Source organism: Chenopodium album, chromosome 1 (assembly GCF_948465745.1).
Source record: "Chenopodium album chromosome 1, dcCheAlbu1.1, whole genome shotgun sequence".
Taxonomy (NCBI): Eukaryota; Viridiplantae; Streptophyta; class Magnoliopsida; order Caryophyllales; family Amaranthaceae; genus Chenopodium; species Chenopodium album.
In genome coordinates, this window is record NC_137834.1 from 1,480,761 (window position 1) to 1,494,129 (window position 13,369).

The 13,369-nt window shown below is 35.1% G+C and overlaps 2 protein-coding genes across 2 annotated transcripts; both read right to left on the reverse strand.

Annotated features, from left to right (window-relative positions):
* Positions 1-1,269: 1,269 nt before the first annotated feature.
* LOC145639476 (sphinganine C4-monooxygenase 1-like) lies at positions 1,270-7,744 on the reverse strand. The gene is made up of 2 exons (XM_081690727.1): positions 7,235-7,744; positions 1,270-2,249 (listed from the first exon to the last, which is right to left on the reverse strand). Exons 1-2 carry the CDS (start codon positions 7,469-7,471, stop codon positions 1,695-1,697), a joined length of 792 nt encoding a protein of 263 aa, XP_081546853.1. The 5' UTR covers positions 7,472-7,744; the 3' UTR covers positions 1,270-1,694.
* Positions 7,745-9,871: 2,127 nt separating this feature from the next.
* Positions 9,872-12,825, reverse strand: LOC145625312 (origin of replication complex subunit 6-like). Its single transcript, XM_081678394.1, has 10 exons — positions 12,634-12,825; positions 12,496-12,542; positions 12,304-12,408; positions 12,141-12,221; positions 11,715-11,826; positions 11,547-11,609; positions 11,369-11,456; positions 11,210-11,280; positions 10,251-10,350; positions 9,872-10,157 (listed from the first exon to the last, which is right to left on the reverse strand). The coding sequence occupies exons 1-10, from the start codon at positions 12,751-12,753 to the stop codon at positions 10,078-10,080; spliced, it is 867 nt and encodes a 288-aa protein (XP_081534520.1). The 5' UTR covers positions 12,754-12,825; the 3' UTR covers positions 9,872-10,077.
* Between the last annotated feature and the right edge of the window lie 544 nt (positions 12,826-13,369).

Consider the following 13,369-nt stretch of genomic DNA (forward strand, 5'->3'; position numbering starts at 1 on the left):
TGGAATGTTACGAGTTTATGACGCTTTTTATAGTCACCCCACCTTTATAGAGGCTAGTCACTCTAAATCACATAAAAGTTAAGTTTTCAAAAGATAATAGGTTTAATAATAACATCACTCGAGAATATTGTTAAAAAAAGTTGGTGCATCAAGTATGATAGGTTTTAATAAAATAATCCGTATTAGATACTTGTATATTTTCCTTCTTGTCTTAAATAAATATGTTTACGTCATTATCCAATATTATATGCTACAAATTTAGAGGAATTTCACAATATAATTTTATTATATTATCCCAAGTCCCCACCAATTAAAATTGCTCAATTTAAATGCCTAAATAATATAACACCCAAAAAAAATATTATTAAATTGGTATTTCAATTTTGAGGAGGCCCATCATTTTACGTGGAAATAAATTGAACCATATAACAATTTTAAAAAAGTAAAGGCCATGCAAAAACGTCGGCATCTAATTAATAAATATAACAAGGACTAAAGCTCAAAGAAAAGAGAATATTTGTCAATGTACTCTAAGTTCTGATTGTTAGAGCAATAACTAAGATAAGGATGGTCAGCCTTCGATTATACTTGTATACATGGCTGAGTAGTTGAGTGTGGCTATCTGCCTATCTTGATTATGTGAAGATGATCGATTATTATTAGCGGATACAGGTGGCTTCGGACTATTCGAGGTTAGGCTCAACCAGACTAGATAAGACCAAGTCAGGAAATTAGGGCATATACATATCCTAAACAATAGAACTAGGTGAGGTGGGTGGTTGAGTGGGTCTAACTATTAAGTTAGTCTAGGTCATGGACCAAGCTAAAGTTCATACTTATAAGCACTTCAAAAATTAGTTGAACGATTATGAACATTGAATGGTTTGTGATTAATGCCTTATAGGCTATAACCTTCTCTTATCATGTATTTCAATCATTATTTTTCGATTGCAACATGAAAGTGTGATATTTTAAGACTAGTGATATAGAAAGAAAGAGAGAAACTAAAGGAAAAATGAGCGAGATTTATAAAGATAATCATTAGCCATAAGACAAGGTAGAACTATTCTAATGTGTTTAATGCCAGGCATTTGAGGTGGAGAGATGAGCCGATGCTAAATCAATATAAAAGATGTACATTTACGAGGCCATATCTCCAAGCAAAGGGGGTACGGGAAGGGTGTCCATTCGACCTTGTTATGCAGCTCGAGTATTTGAGTGAGCCTGTACAAAGGTTATAACTTATAACACGATTTATAAGATAGTATCTGACAAAATTATGTTGATCAAAGAGTAACAAAGCATACAGCTGATATGTGCTTCAGAATTACATTCCTTCCTTAAAAAATGACTCCCTCTATAGTATCCAGTGACAATGAAAATTAGAACTTTGACACTTGATAATCCTTATCTAAAAACATTTGAGCTAATAAAATTAATACACCATCCAACAAGGAAATGCCTGAATCACAAAGGCAGTATAAACCAGAGGCTATTCCGAAAAAGATAATGCTGAAAGTCCCAACTCTACACCATTTAAATTCTGCTCAAGCGTCAAAAAACTTCATATAGACACAAATTAATAAGATTACAAAAACCGGCATGTACATAGAAAACACATTCCAAAGGTAGCTTAAATATGACAGTAGAGGACTAGCGAATAGTGGTACATGTAGCACATACAGTGGGTTATATCAATCATCCTTGCACTCCTTTGTAGGTCTCGCCTCAAATCCACCACCTTCTCTATGCTCTAGAGAATAAGGCATGTGAGTCCCAAGAATTTTGTCCCACATAACAAAGAAAGGCTGCGAGAAGTTGTACTTGCTTCCATAAAGCTGATGATGCACATCATGATATGCAGAATTGTTACTGAACAAGATATGGAACAGGTTACCCGGTAGCCAAAGACCACAGTGATCATCCACTGTTTTGATGGTTGCAAAGGAAAAGAAGAAAATGGAGGTCCTTGGTGACATCCCAGATACGAGAAATGACAAGGCCCCACCAATAGTATCAAGAATAAGCCCCTCTAAAGGATGGTTGTAAAGAGCCCCATAAGCATAAGGGACAACAAGCCGGTGATGCTGGGAATGAATATGTCGGTACAAGAATTTGTTGTGATGCATGTATCGGTGCATGAAATACTGCCAGGTATCCAAGACCATCATGGCAGTTACAAATTGGCATACAAGAACAAATATAGAAGTTTTTTGATTTTTTGCAGCCTCTACAGCACTTCCCGTTACCTACATACAAGCATTTTGAGTCAGCAATCAAGAAATTCAAAATGGGTAAAAACGCTAAATACTCTTGATAGGAGCTCAGCAAAACCTGAATAACTGAAAGATTGGTAGAGGGGTCACTAAGTTATTCATTCACCATAGAAAAAGACAGAATATACACATGCTACTGCCTACAAACACTTACTGAGGAACTGTCACAGAAGACCCACAGAAATGACTTATTTCTAAACTGTAAAGCATCAAATAGTTGTAGAAAACAAGCTTTTGGAACCTAGCAAATGGATATACATTATAACAGGAAAACATGGGTTGCCTCTCAAGAAACTTTTGGAACCTAGCAAATGGAAGCAACACGCTACAAAGGGGTGTTTGGTTTGATGTAGATGTTTTCATGGAAAATGATTTTCCCTCATTTTCCTTTTTTTGGTTTGAGAAAGGGGTGGTAAACAATTTTCCTAATGGTGGCAAATTACATTTTCAAAGGTAGAAAATATTTTCCTTTATAAAAAGATGAGAAGCCACATTTTCCTCCCTCTTCCTTACATCCTTTATACTATTTTATCATGCATCCTCAAACTTTTCAATCCAATTTTCAATTTCTCTGACTTTTCTGGTAAGGATACAAATAAAAGGAAAATTAATTTGCAATTGTAGTTTTCCTTAGTTTTCCTTGAAAACATGTTCTCCACGAAAAATCATTTTTCATTGAAAATGTTTTACGTCAAACCACACGGAGCCTAAGTGCAAAACATGAGTTGGCAGGTTGCCACTCAACAATAAATTCAAACAGCAGCCCAATAGAGAAATTTAAAGTAAGGCAGTAAAAAATAAAAGTCTATGTACACATAAGCAACTGCTTAACAATCAGAATCGTTGCTGAAAGGACACAAGCAATTAGCCAACATGTAATAACAATTGACCCATATTGCGTAACATCTGCAATGCAGACAAATGAATTAAGACCAACAAAACCAACAGCAAGACCTTAAATACAGTCCTTTAAAAGCATCATTCTGATACATCTTTGAAGACCTATGAGCATCAACTGCCCATGCAGAGACATCTGATTAACATATATAGCCAATTTAGGCTACAATGCCAAGGCAACTTGGACCCACAAACAAAAGCAAGGCTCTAAATAAACAAAGAATCAACTTGTCATTTAGTTGACGACAATTAATTCTCAATCAACCCTGTCCCAATTCACTAGCTGAATTAACTAATCCCAAAAGTAAATGTAGAATTACCTTCTAGCCTCAATAGCTTTAGACCCCTCTAATGGTATGGATCCTTGGTATCAGGTGAGAAATCACATCTATGTGTTTAACACTGATCATTTTTGGACCTAAATACCAAAAAACAAGTGACAACAGCCTTAGGTCTCTTTTGGTGGCTCCTGGTATCCAGTACCAAATTGGGAAAATGAACCCCCTCAGATCCTAGTCTCAAACTTCACTTCCAGCGCTCCTCCCCCTCCACGCCTCTCCCTTCTCCTCTCACTCTAGCAACTCTTCTCTTGCAGCGGCATCTCTCCCTCACAGCCTCTGTATCTCCTTTCCCTCCACCCGTGTTCCCTTCCCCTATGGAGTCTCTCCTACTAGGAAAAGGTGTAATAATGTAGATCAATTAGATTATCCACACCTCTTCAACAACTTAGTACGATGTAGGTATGGATGGTCAATTTTGGCTACCAGGTTTAGGACCGGTGGTCAATCAAAGGTGCAGATCGAAGAGGTTGATGTCCTTGATGAAGAGATTGAACATCATGGTAGTAATTCTTGTTGGCAGCGGTGGTATTGGAAGGGAACTAAAGGGTCACATACAAATAAGGGTGGAGGCAGAGGGGGGGGGGGGGTGAAGGTCACGTAGCAGAGCTGTTATGGTGGTTTGGCGGTGAGGGTTGTATTGCTGGTGATTGTATTTATGGTGTTCTGCCTCTTAACTTATTTAATTCCACAGTGAGGCCATGAGGATTTGGAAAAAACCCACAAATCCCATGGGGTCTGGACGCTTATAGTTTGCAGGTAAAGAGGGTTGGCCCCTCACATCGATTTGGATGATTCCATATCTGTAGATGATACCTGAAACTTGTGAACCAAACACATGCTTATAGGATTTTAGGCGTATTTCTCATCCAGGGTTATATCCAGGGTTATATCTACCATATGTCCATAAAATTCCATTATACCAGTATGTGTAATATCCAATATACTCGTGTTCCCAATACAAAAACCGCCCACAGGAGGGGGGATTGGGTAACACTACCAAAGCCACATAATCGCATAAAAAGAGTTATAATATTTACCAAACAGCTGAATAAGTTATATGCCAAATCTCATAATGGCATAAATTGATTCTATTCCATAGAGGCGGAGAACAGTACAGCAAAATATGACCATTTATATCTACCATATGTCCATATACACTTCAATACTACAATCAAATACATCTACGATTAGTCAGACACTATGCCAGATTGCCAGCATCATTGGGCGATACCTTTATATTAAGAGGCAAAGAACAAGGCCTCAAATTCAAGGTGTAAGGTGAGGGTGAGGCAAATGTGTACCTGTCACAAACTAAAGACACTATATTTTGCAGCAATGGTTAGAGAACATTTATTTCATTTATACTAAAACATATACATTAATACTATGCCCTCCATCCCTAAAAAGCCAAATGTATTGCCCATTTTTAAACGAAGTTGTCTGGTGAAAGTCATTGGTTAGTGAAGATTTAATAAAGAAGCTTTTGCTTTATACTTCCATTGTTCCATATTCCTACTTGCAACATAGCACTTAAGCAAGCATTTTAAGGAAAAGAATTGATGATGTAAACGAGCATATCAATCAAAATAATTGAAGCTCAAGCAACTGAAGCAAGATGGATACTATATGCGATCGATGTTAAATTTATTTTGATTAATTTGATCGTTTAAACCCTCAAATCTCTTCCTTAAAATGTATGTCAAAGTGATACATTGCAAGTATTATGTTACTGAGGAAGTATTAGTTCTATTTGCGAGAGGATGTGAAGCAAAATTTTAAATTAAATAAATAAATTTAGAAAAAATGGGATTTAGGTTACTCTTTATTACATTGAGTGGACCCAGCATCCCTAGCCACAAAAAGAAGAGGGCATTCCTTTTGGAACCGACTAAAGTGGAAATATGACTAACTCTTTTTGGGATGAGGGGAGTATCTTATTACATTTTTATTCAATTTTTCATAAGCTAAACATGGAGAGGAGCCAAACTTAAGTGATGGGTTTTGGTCACATGAGTTGTTTGGGAAGATTAACGTGCCCGCCTCTACCCATGTGATGTTGACATGCTTAATTGAAGTAAGGGCATTGCAGTGTGACTATGGTATGTGTCTCACTGTTAAACTCATTCATTTCATAAAAATTGCAAGATGATACGTCAAGTGTCAATATTCATGTTAGAGTACTCAAGAAAAGAAAAGCTCAAGTATCACAGGAGACACTAAACATTCCCATAAACTCCAGGACAAGATTACTACTACTGTTGTTTTCTTTTCCTACTTGTTCCACTTTGACACTGTTCACATATCCTACTTGACCATATCACTTTAACTAATATTTATAACAATAATTCATTACGTAAAGATGTTATTGCCTTGTCTGAGAGGTAATAAACTACCCTTTATTCATTAATTGGTACTCATAAACTACATAAGAGGCTATTCTATAATCAAGACATCATTTAAGAATCTGATAGAGGGAAGAAACTACTCTGTATTCATAAACAAAAAAGCTGTAAGCTTTGTCACAAGGACCTATGTATAGCTTGGTACAAAGTAACATGATTCCATTATTACACAAAATGGTAAGCTACAATGCAAACAACATAAACTTATCTTCTTAATGAAGACAATTGTTTTCTAATCAAATCCTCAGATAGGGGCTAACAAAATTGGAACGTTCACCAAAAGTTTATCCCTCTTACCAACAACAATGTCAATCATGTTGTGGTTGTACATTTTTTTTCCTCAAGCGATATAGAACTACTTCCAATTTCATGTGCATCATTACTAATAAGCTAGAAGTAGCAATCTAAAACTTCCCCTGATATCCTAAATTAACATCTACTCTACTTGCCAAAAGTTATTGTGCCTGTTTCATTGGAAGTTGGGGAAGCATAATCTATAAGCTTCATTATCTTTTCATATATCAGTTTCAAACCAGATTGTTGAGCTATCATTTTCCAACAAAAGAGGGAACAGCATTTTGTACTTGAACTTCACAAGGAATCCTCTTCACAAGGCTTTTACCCAAATATCACATCTCCTAAAAACCCAAATATCAGACCTCCTAAAAAATGTCCTCAGTACAGAGCTTATTCTAAATCATCACTTCTCTTGAAAAAAGAATACTTTTCTCATATCAATAAGCCATAATTTCTTAAAGGGGAATTTCCCTATCTCCAAATGTGAAAGTTCTAAAATTCCAGCTCAACTTAACGATATAATGATATCAAACACTCCTCTGAAGACAATTTTTGCCACTCAAATTCCAATAAAACACCAACTCGACGAAGATAGAACAAAAAGATCCTTATATTTTTCAGTCAAGACAAACTATTGCCACCATTGACCACATTTCAAACACACTTCACAGTGTACACTTATAGTCTAACTAAAATTTTTGTCAATTGCAACACTTGGACAATAAAAATCAATAATTTCACAAATTTACTCAGATAGAACAGAAAGCATTATCATGCAATTAAACAATAATAGAAAGTTCCCATTCAAATTAAACTTGATTTCATCATTATAAGCTCAAACCCCACTCCAATTTAACCAATTAAATTCAAAATTAGCAGTTAATACCACAAAAAAATCACTATAATCAAAAATAATTTACTAAAAAAATCCAATCAAACCCACAAATCAATCCACTAAACACTGAAAAATTACGAAACCCAGATCAAAATTGAGGCGAAAACAAAGATCAAAACGACTAACCGCGAAAAGTATGATAGCAACAACAGCTTGAACAGTCTGTTGAAGAAGAACACCCTTAACAACAGTAGATTTCGAGACCAAATTCTTCTCATCTTCATCCTTTCTCGAATGCAAACGATAATTATCAAAAGAACCAAACATCAAATAAATCCCAGAGTATACCCAATACACAATAATCGGCGCAAATGTCCCCAATATCTCATCGGAAACCTCAAATTCAGCACCCATCATCTTCATCCTTTTTCTCAAAAATGAAGAAGAAATATAAAAAATCTTCAAAAATCTGGGGAAAATCGCATACCCAGAAAATAATTAATGTCGATTAATGCAAAAATTAATGGGTAATTATGATCTGACCCAGATAATACGACGGGTGAAGGAGACAGGGCTTGGAATTATGAAGCTGGATCAAATGATTTGACTGGAAAAAAGGAAATTATAATTTGTGGAATTTGATTCCGGAGAGAGTAGGAGAGAGAAAGTCAGCCACGATAAAAGGTGAAAGAGATGAGTTGCTGGTAGTTAGGGTTTTATAATTAAATTGGGGAAAAATCAAATAGGGGAAGAGTCAATGAAAATAAAAAGTACCTAGTCAGATCGAACTGTCGATATTACATGGACGGTATATGCATACTCAAATACTCTGTATGTTGATACGGAGTAATTGTATGTCAATGATTTCATATGGTTCAAAGTAATACTCGTAAAAATCAAAAAGTAAAGATCAATGAAAATATATCGTATAATAAAGCCCTGTTCACTTCACCTTTATTCTAGACAAGTGAAATTATTTTTGCTAAATTGAAATTATTAAAGTGATATTATTTTTACTGGGGTAAAATTATTTTTAATAATATTTAGTTTTTTTTAAGGTGAAGTGAACAATTCGAATAGGGCCTAATATTGGACCAGAACTTGTCGATATTACATTGACGGTATACGCATATAGAGTATGTCGGTAGGTAATGGGTCGATAATCAATCAATTTGATACAATTAATTTGAAAATTAGAAGAGAGAGATAATGAGATATTTGTTTCTAGAAACTGTGGTTTTCTATGGTTGGTATTGGTATTATTATGATAAGAAATAGTGGTAAATTAATCTAGAGGTTAATAAACTGAATAATATTCAAAGATGTAAGGCGGAGAATATTTGGGTTGGAGCTTGAATAATTTGATTATGTCGTCGTAATTGACTGGGTTAGTTTTGGTTGAAAGGTATTGCCAGTGACTTGGGGCATCACGTAAGGAGTACATAATTGTACGCAATACACTACATGTGACTTTGTGAGTGTTGTAATGGTGACATACTGACATTGCTACTACTGAAATTTACTAGTACTTGTACTTCCCTACTAATCCCTAGTTGTCACACTCCATATTTGACTAAAACAAGAATAATCTCGTTGGTTTAATTTTGTGCTAAAATATTCGATTTTTTTAATTAAGGGTAATGATACTTGTATACAAAGTACCTACTCTGTATATAGATGAAGATGGCACTATCGATCCAGCACCAATAAAGGACATCACGATATGAGCAAGAATTAGGCATGACACGACAGACTGCTATGTGACAAGTTGTAAGTTGAGCTAGACTATGTTATTTCAGAAAAAGCACGACAAAACACGATAAAATAAGTTAAATTTTGCTTAGGCACCACACAAAGGCATGTGGGCTTTGATCCTTGGCTTTCATTAGGAATTTCCACACCTCACGGCATGACATGTAGCGGGTGGGCTTAGTCATGGGCCAAGCTTAGTCTAACACAAGGCATGCAAGCCCGACACACAAGTTGTTGGTTAGCAACTTCTTGTATCTTATAAGAAGTGTTCTAAAAATTTATCAATCATACAACTTCTCGTGTCCCACTTTCTAGGAAATTTCAATTTTCCATGTATTGTTATGTCTACTAAACAAATATTCATGTTTATTTTAAAAAAAAAAAAACAAATATTTATGTTACACTATAATTCGCACATGTGTTAGTATGTGGTATTTATTAATATCATTAAAACTTACACAAGTTCCATATTTTTGAATATTTACTTTGAAACAAACCTAACACAATCTCATGAAACAATCCTATTCTTCTATAATTCACTGAATTCAATCAACATTTTCTTAAGTTAGCCGCTCAAAAAAAAAAAAAATTCGTTGAGGGAATTGTGGATTTAAATTTTAATATCAATGTAATAACAACTCTTTAGTCTATAAGCACAACATTAAAAGAGTATTTGAGTCCAAACTAGATCTACTAATCAGATTCAAACTGCAATTGTCTGGTAATAAAACATGATTTTCCTTGAATTAAAACATGAGCTGTAATGTAATTGTTTATACTTTGGCGGTTAGTATAGTGGATTCTTTTATAAATGATATAAACCTGTGAAAAGCTCCAATATTAATGATTGAACCACTGTCAACCAGTAATAAACCCTAAATGATTTGATAACATTTCAGAATCTAGCACATGCATAACATTCACTAAAAATGGATTCACCCATAATTTCTTAATTAAATTATAGAAAACAATCTTATCTATACAGATTTATAGAAAAGAATAGAAGAACCAGATGTTGCTTAGGCTCATGTATGTTGACTGGCAGATGAATAATTTTATAATTATATCAGCTTTGTCATGTTAAATACTTAAATTTATATGTTCTGTACATTGTAACATGAAAGTTCAGCAACAATTACACCTTTTGTAGAAGTGGATGAGAAATCAGAATCATATAGCAGATAAAAACCGAATCCTCGCCTCTTCGAACAGAAAACAGGTGTTATGAGCAACTTCAAATTCTAAAATCTTGACACCGGACAAAATTGTGGACATAGCTATGTAACCTTCAAATCCTGAGTATCACGAGCTATCGTTGGAAAGTTCAAGCGGGCTTGCTTTGTCCGCTTTGTAGTAACTGAAAAGGAATGTATGAAACAGTCAAGAAACAGAAACATCATAATTAAGCTAGATTGTTCATCTTTCATAGCATTAGAATCTGAAATCATACCCTCTTTATCATTTTTCTGGTTAATTGATGAAACCACAGTTGATTTCCACTCCTCATAATCATGTTTCTCCATTCTCTTTCGTTTCTTGTAGCTTGAAGGCTGCAAGTAATATTAACGATGAATTAGACACATTACCAGCTACTGATTTAGAAGTAATAACTTTTCCAAGGTCAACTTATTAAATTTCTACTAGATATACTGTCTGATAGCTCTGAAGCAGCCAACGTGGCATCTATTGTAAATTTAAGAGATCCATTTAGACATAATAGAGAATATTTTAGTTAACCACATTACATTAAAAGATTTGCTTTTACTAAATTGGTGAAATGTAGAAAAAAATTAATTGCTTCAGTAGTTCAGTGCATGAGTCCTTTCACATGTTCATTATGATGTTTAATACACAAAACTGTGGAAGTTAACTCGGGTAAATTAACATCCACCTAGAAAGTGTGTGTGTTGTTGTGGGGGGCGGCGGGGGGCGGAGTGCTAATCAACTATTCATGTAAATTCACATTATATAAAAATAAAAAACCCAAGGATCAAAATTGATCAACAGAATCATGTTTTATACTTATGGAGCAGGGGACTTGGGTGAGTTTGTGGAATGCCTCAGGTGGTCTGATGAACTTATTAAAACACTTAGTACCTCTCCACAAATCCAAATAACTATTATCAGCTTGGGTTCTTGCACAATCTAATATAATATGCTAATTGGAATCGTGTACACTAGCAGTCCTTGTATTAGTACACTAGTGAAACACAATCTAATATTCTATGCTTTTTAATTGAATTCTCTCTTTGTGTCAAAGCCCATTTTGAAATATCGAGGACCCAACAAAGGCACTTGAGGTGGTGAATTTTACAGTCCAAGTAACATAGCTAGTTCGATGTGGTTAGCTCTTGACTATATCTGTAACTTGATCTATATGTAAAAAGTACAAAAATTATTCAAAAGTACCTCATTGTCCTCATCAGAGGTATATCCTCCATCATCATATCCTCTTTTTTCAGGAAACGCATCCAATAATTCTGTTAGTGGCAAAATATCAGAGCAATTCAGTTTAGTAAACCAAAAGACAAGTACTAAGAATTATCAAAAGAATAACTGAGTTTGTACCTCGGTTCCCTTTTACTTCTTTGGGGTCTTTTTTCTCTTTCAAAACTCCAAAAACATCATGACATAGGTCCTTCATCGAATTAGAAACCTACAATTGAATCTTCAACTATTAGTACACCCAAAACAAAGCAAGTTAAAAAAAGATTTCAAGGATGTTCAAATACACAATAGTGCTTACACTAGAAAATTCTGATTCTGAAGTGCCACAAAGCTCGATCAACTTAACTTTGTCAGCTTTAAGCTGTCAAAGAAAAACAAGATACAATTAGCAACGATTGCTCAAAGAAAACCAAACGCTCACATTACACTTATAGCACTGAAATGGGCTTGAACAAGAAGTGCATACCTTATGCTTCTTAGCACATAGATAAAATGCCACTGCCATAAACACGGGTCTACTGAAATCAGTGCTACTTCGCCTACTAACTGGGAGCGAAGCAAAGAATCGGGCTTTGTACCTAATAGTAATATCAACAAAGCACCACAATTAAAACTCTCAAACACAACAATTTATACATATTTTTACACACCCTAATTTGGCAACCTATGAGAACCTCATCTACAAGCTCAACAGCAACTGATAACACAATATACCAATCAACATAAATACCAAATTTACCAATTCAACCTATTCTCGAACAAGAAAACATCCAATTGAGGCATTTTATCAAACATTTGATGGGCAAATCAATAAAGTTCATGAATCCTCAAATTCTCATTAAACCCAGCAATTGCTCATTCACACAAACAACATTTTTCTGGAAATACTTACATTTTCAATCCTTTCTGCACAAAAGGAATAATCCTAACACATCCAAATTGAATTGCCAATTCTCTCACATCCAAACTATTCCTAAACAAAATCAAATCAAATTCGTTAAACCCCAAAACATCCAATCAAATCATAGAATAAATCAAACGTAAAAGAAACCCACTTGACATCAAGAACATTCTGCAAAGAATTAAACGATCTGGTGTAAGCTTTCTCTGACATCCCACTCAATTTAATCGCACTTTGCCGATCAAATATAACTTCATATCTACAAACAATCCAATCCAATAAATAAGCAATCCAATTAACAAAAATCAAAATTGATTATGGGGATAATAATTGGAGGAAAACCCACTTGTTGGCGGCAATTTCTAAGCAAATGATAGCCTTGCAAATCTCACCCTGAACATTAAAAAAACTGGGTTTCAACAATCTTAAAACTTATTAGATGATGCTAAAAAAAGAAATGCGAAAATGAGGAGATATAACATACGATGCCGAGGGCAGATGAATCGAACTTGACATCGGAGAGACGGCGGAACTCAGCAGCTTTACGAACGACAGGCTTGTTACCGGCAAGGTCTAGCTTCTTTGCTATGTCAGTGATGTCCATTGATCGATCAAATCGAATATTAATAACAAATGATAATTAGGGTTTGAATTTTGTGAAGAGGGTTGATTGTTGAAAGAGGAGAGAGAAAATGAGGAATGAGGAAGGAGGTTGAAGGAGAAGGGTAAATAGAGGTAAAGATGGCGGGAATGAAAGCATTGTCTTTTGAGTTTTGAAATTTTTAGTTGGCGGGTGTTTAGTGGCGGGAGACTACGCCAAGCTATAATAAGCCATTAAGCCTATATAAGTTGGGAGTTGGACTATGTTGTAATTTGAAAGAAGGAGGGGGTGGTTGAGCGGGTGTCAGTTCGGGTAATCGGATCGGGTTTGATATGGTCGGGTCGGGTCGGGTAAATTTTTAAAGTTGAGTTTTATTAAATTATTATGTCCACGCGAGTCCAAATCTGAATCGGATATTTTTCGAATTGGGTCGGGTGTGCTTTTGACACCTCCGTGAGCCCATGTGTCAATGGGGCAGTGGATTAGTGGGATAGGAGGAATGTTTAGAGTGCGGTTTAGACAGTAAAATTTATAATTCGTACCAAATTACTTTTTTTTACCGTTTAAAATAGCGGTTTACTTTGGAATTTTGACCAAATTGTGCTTTGCTGTCTACATA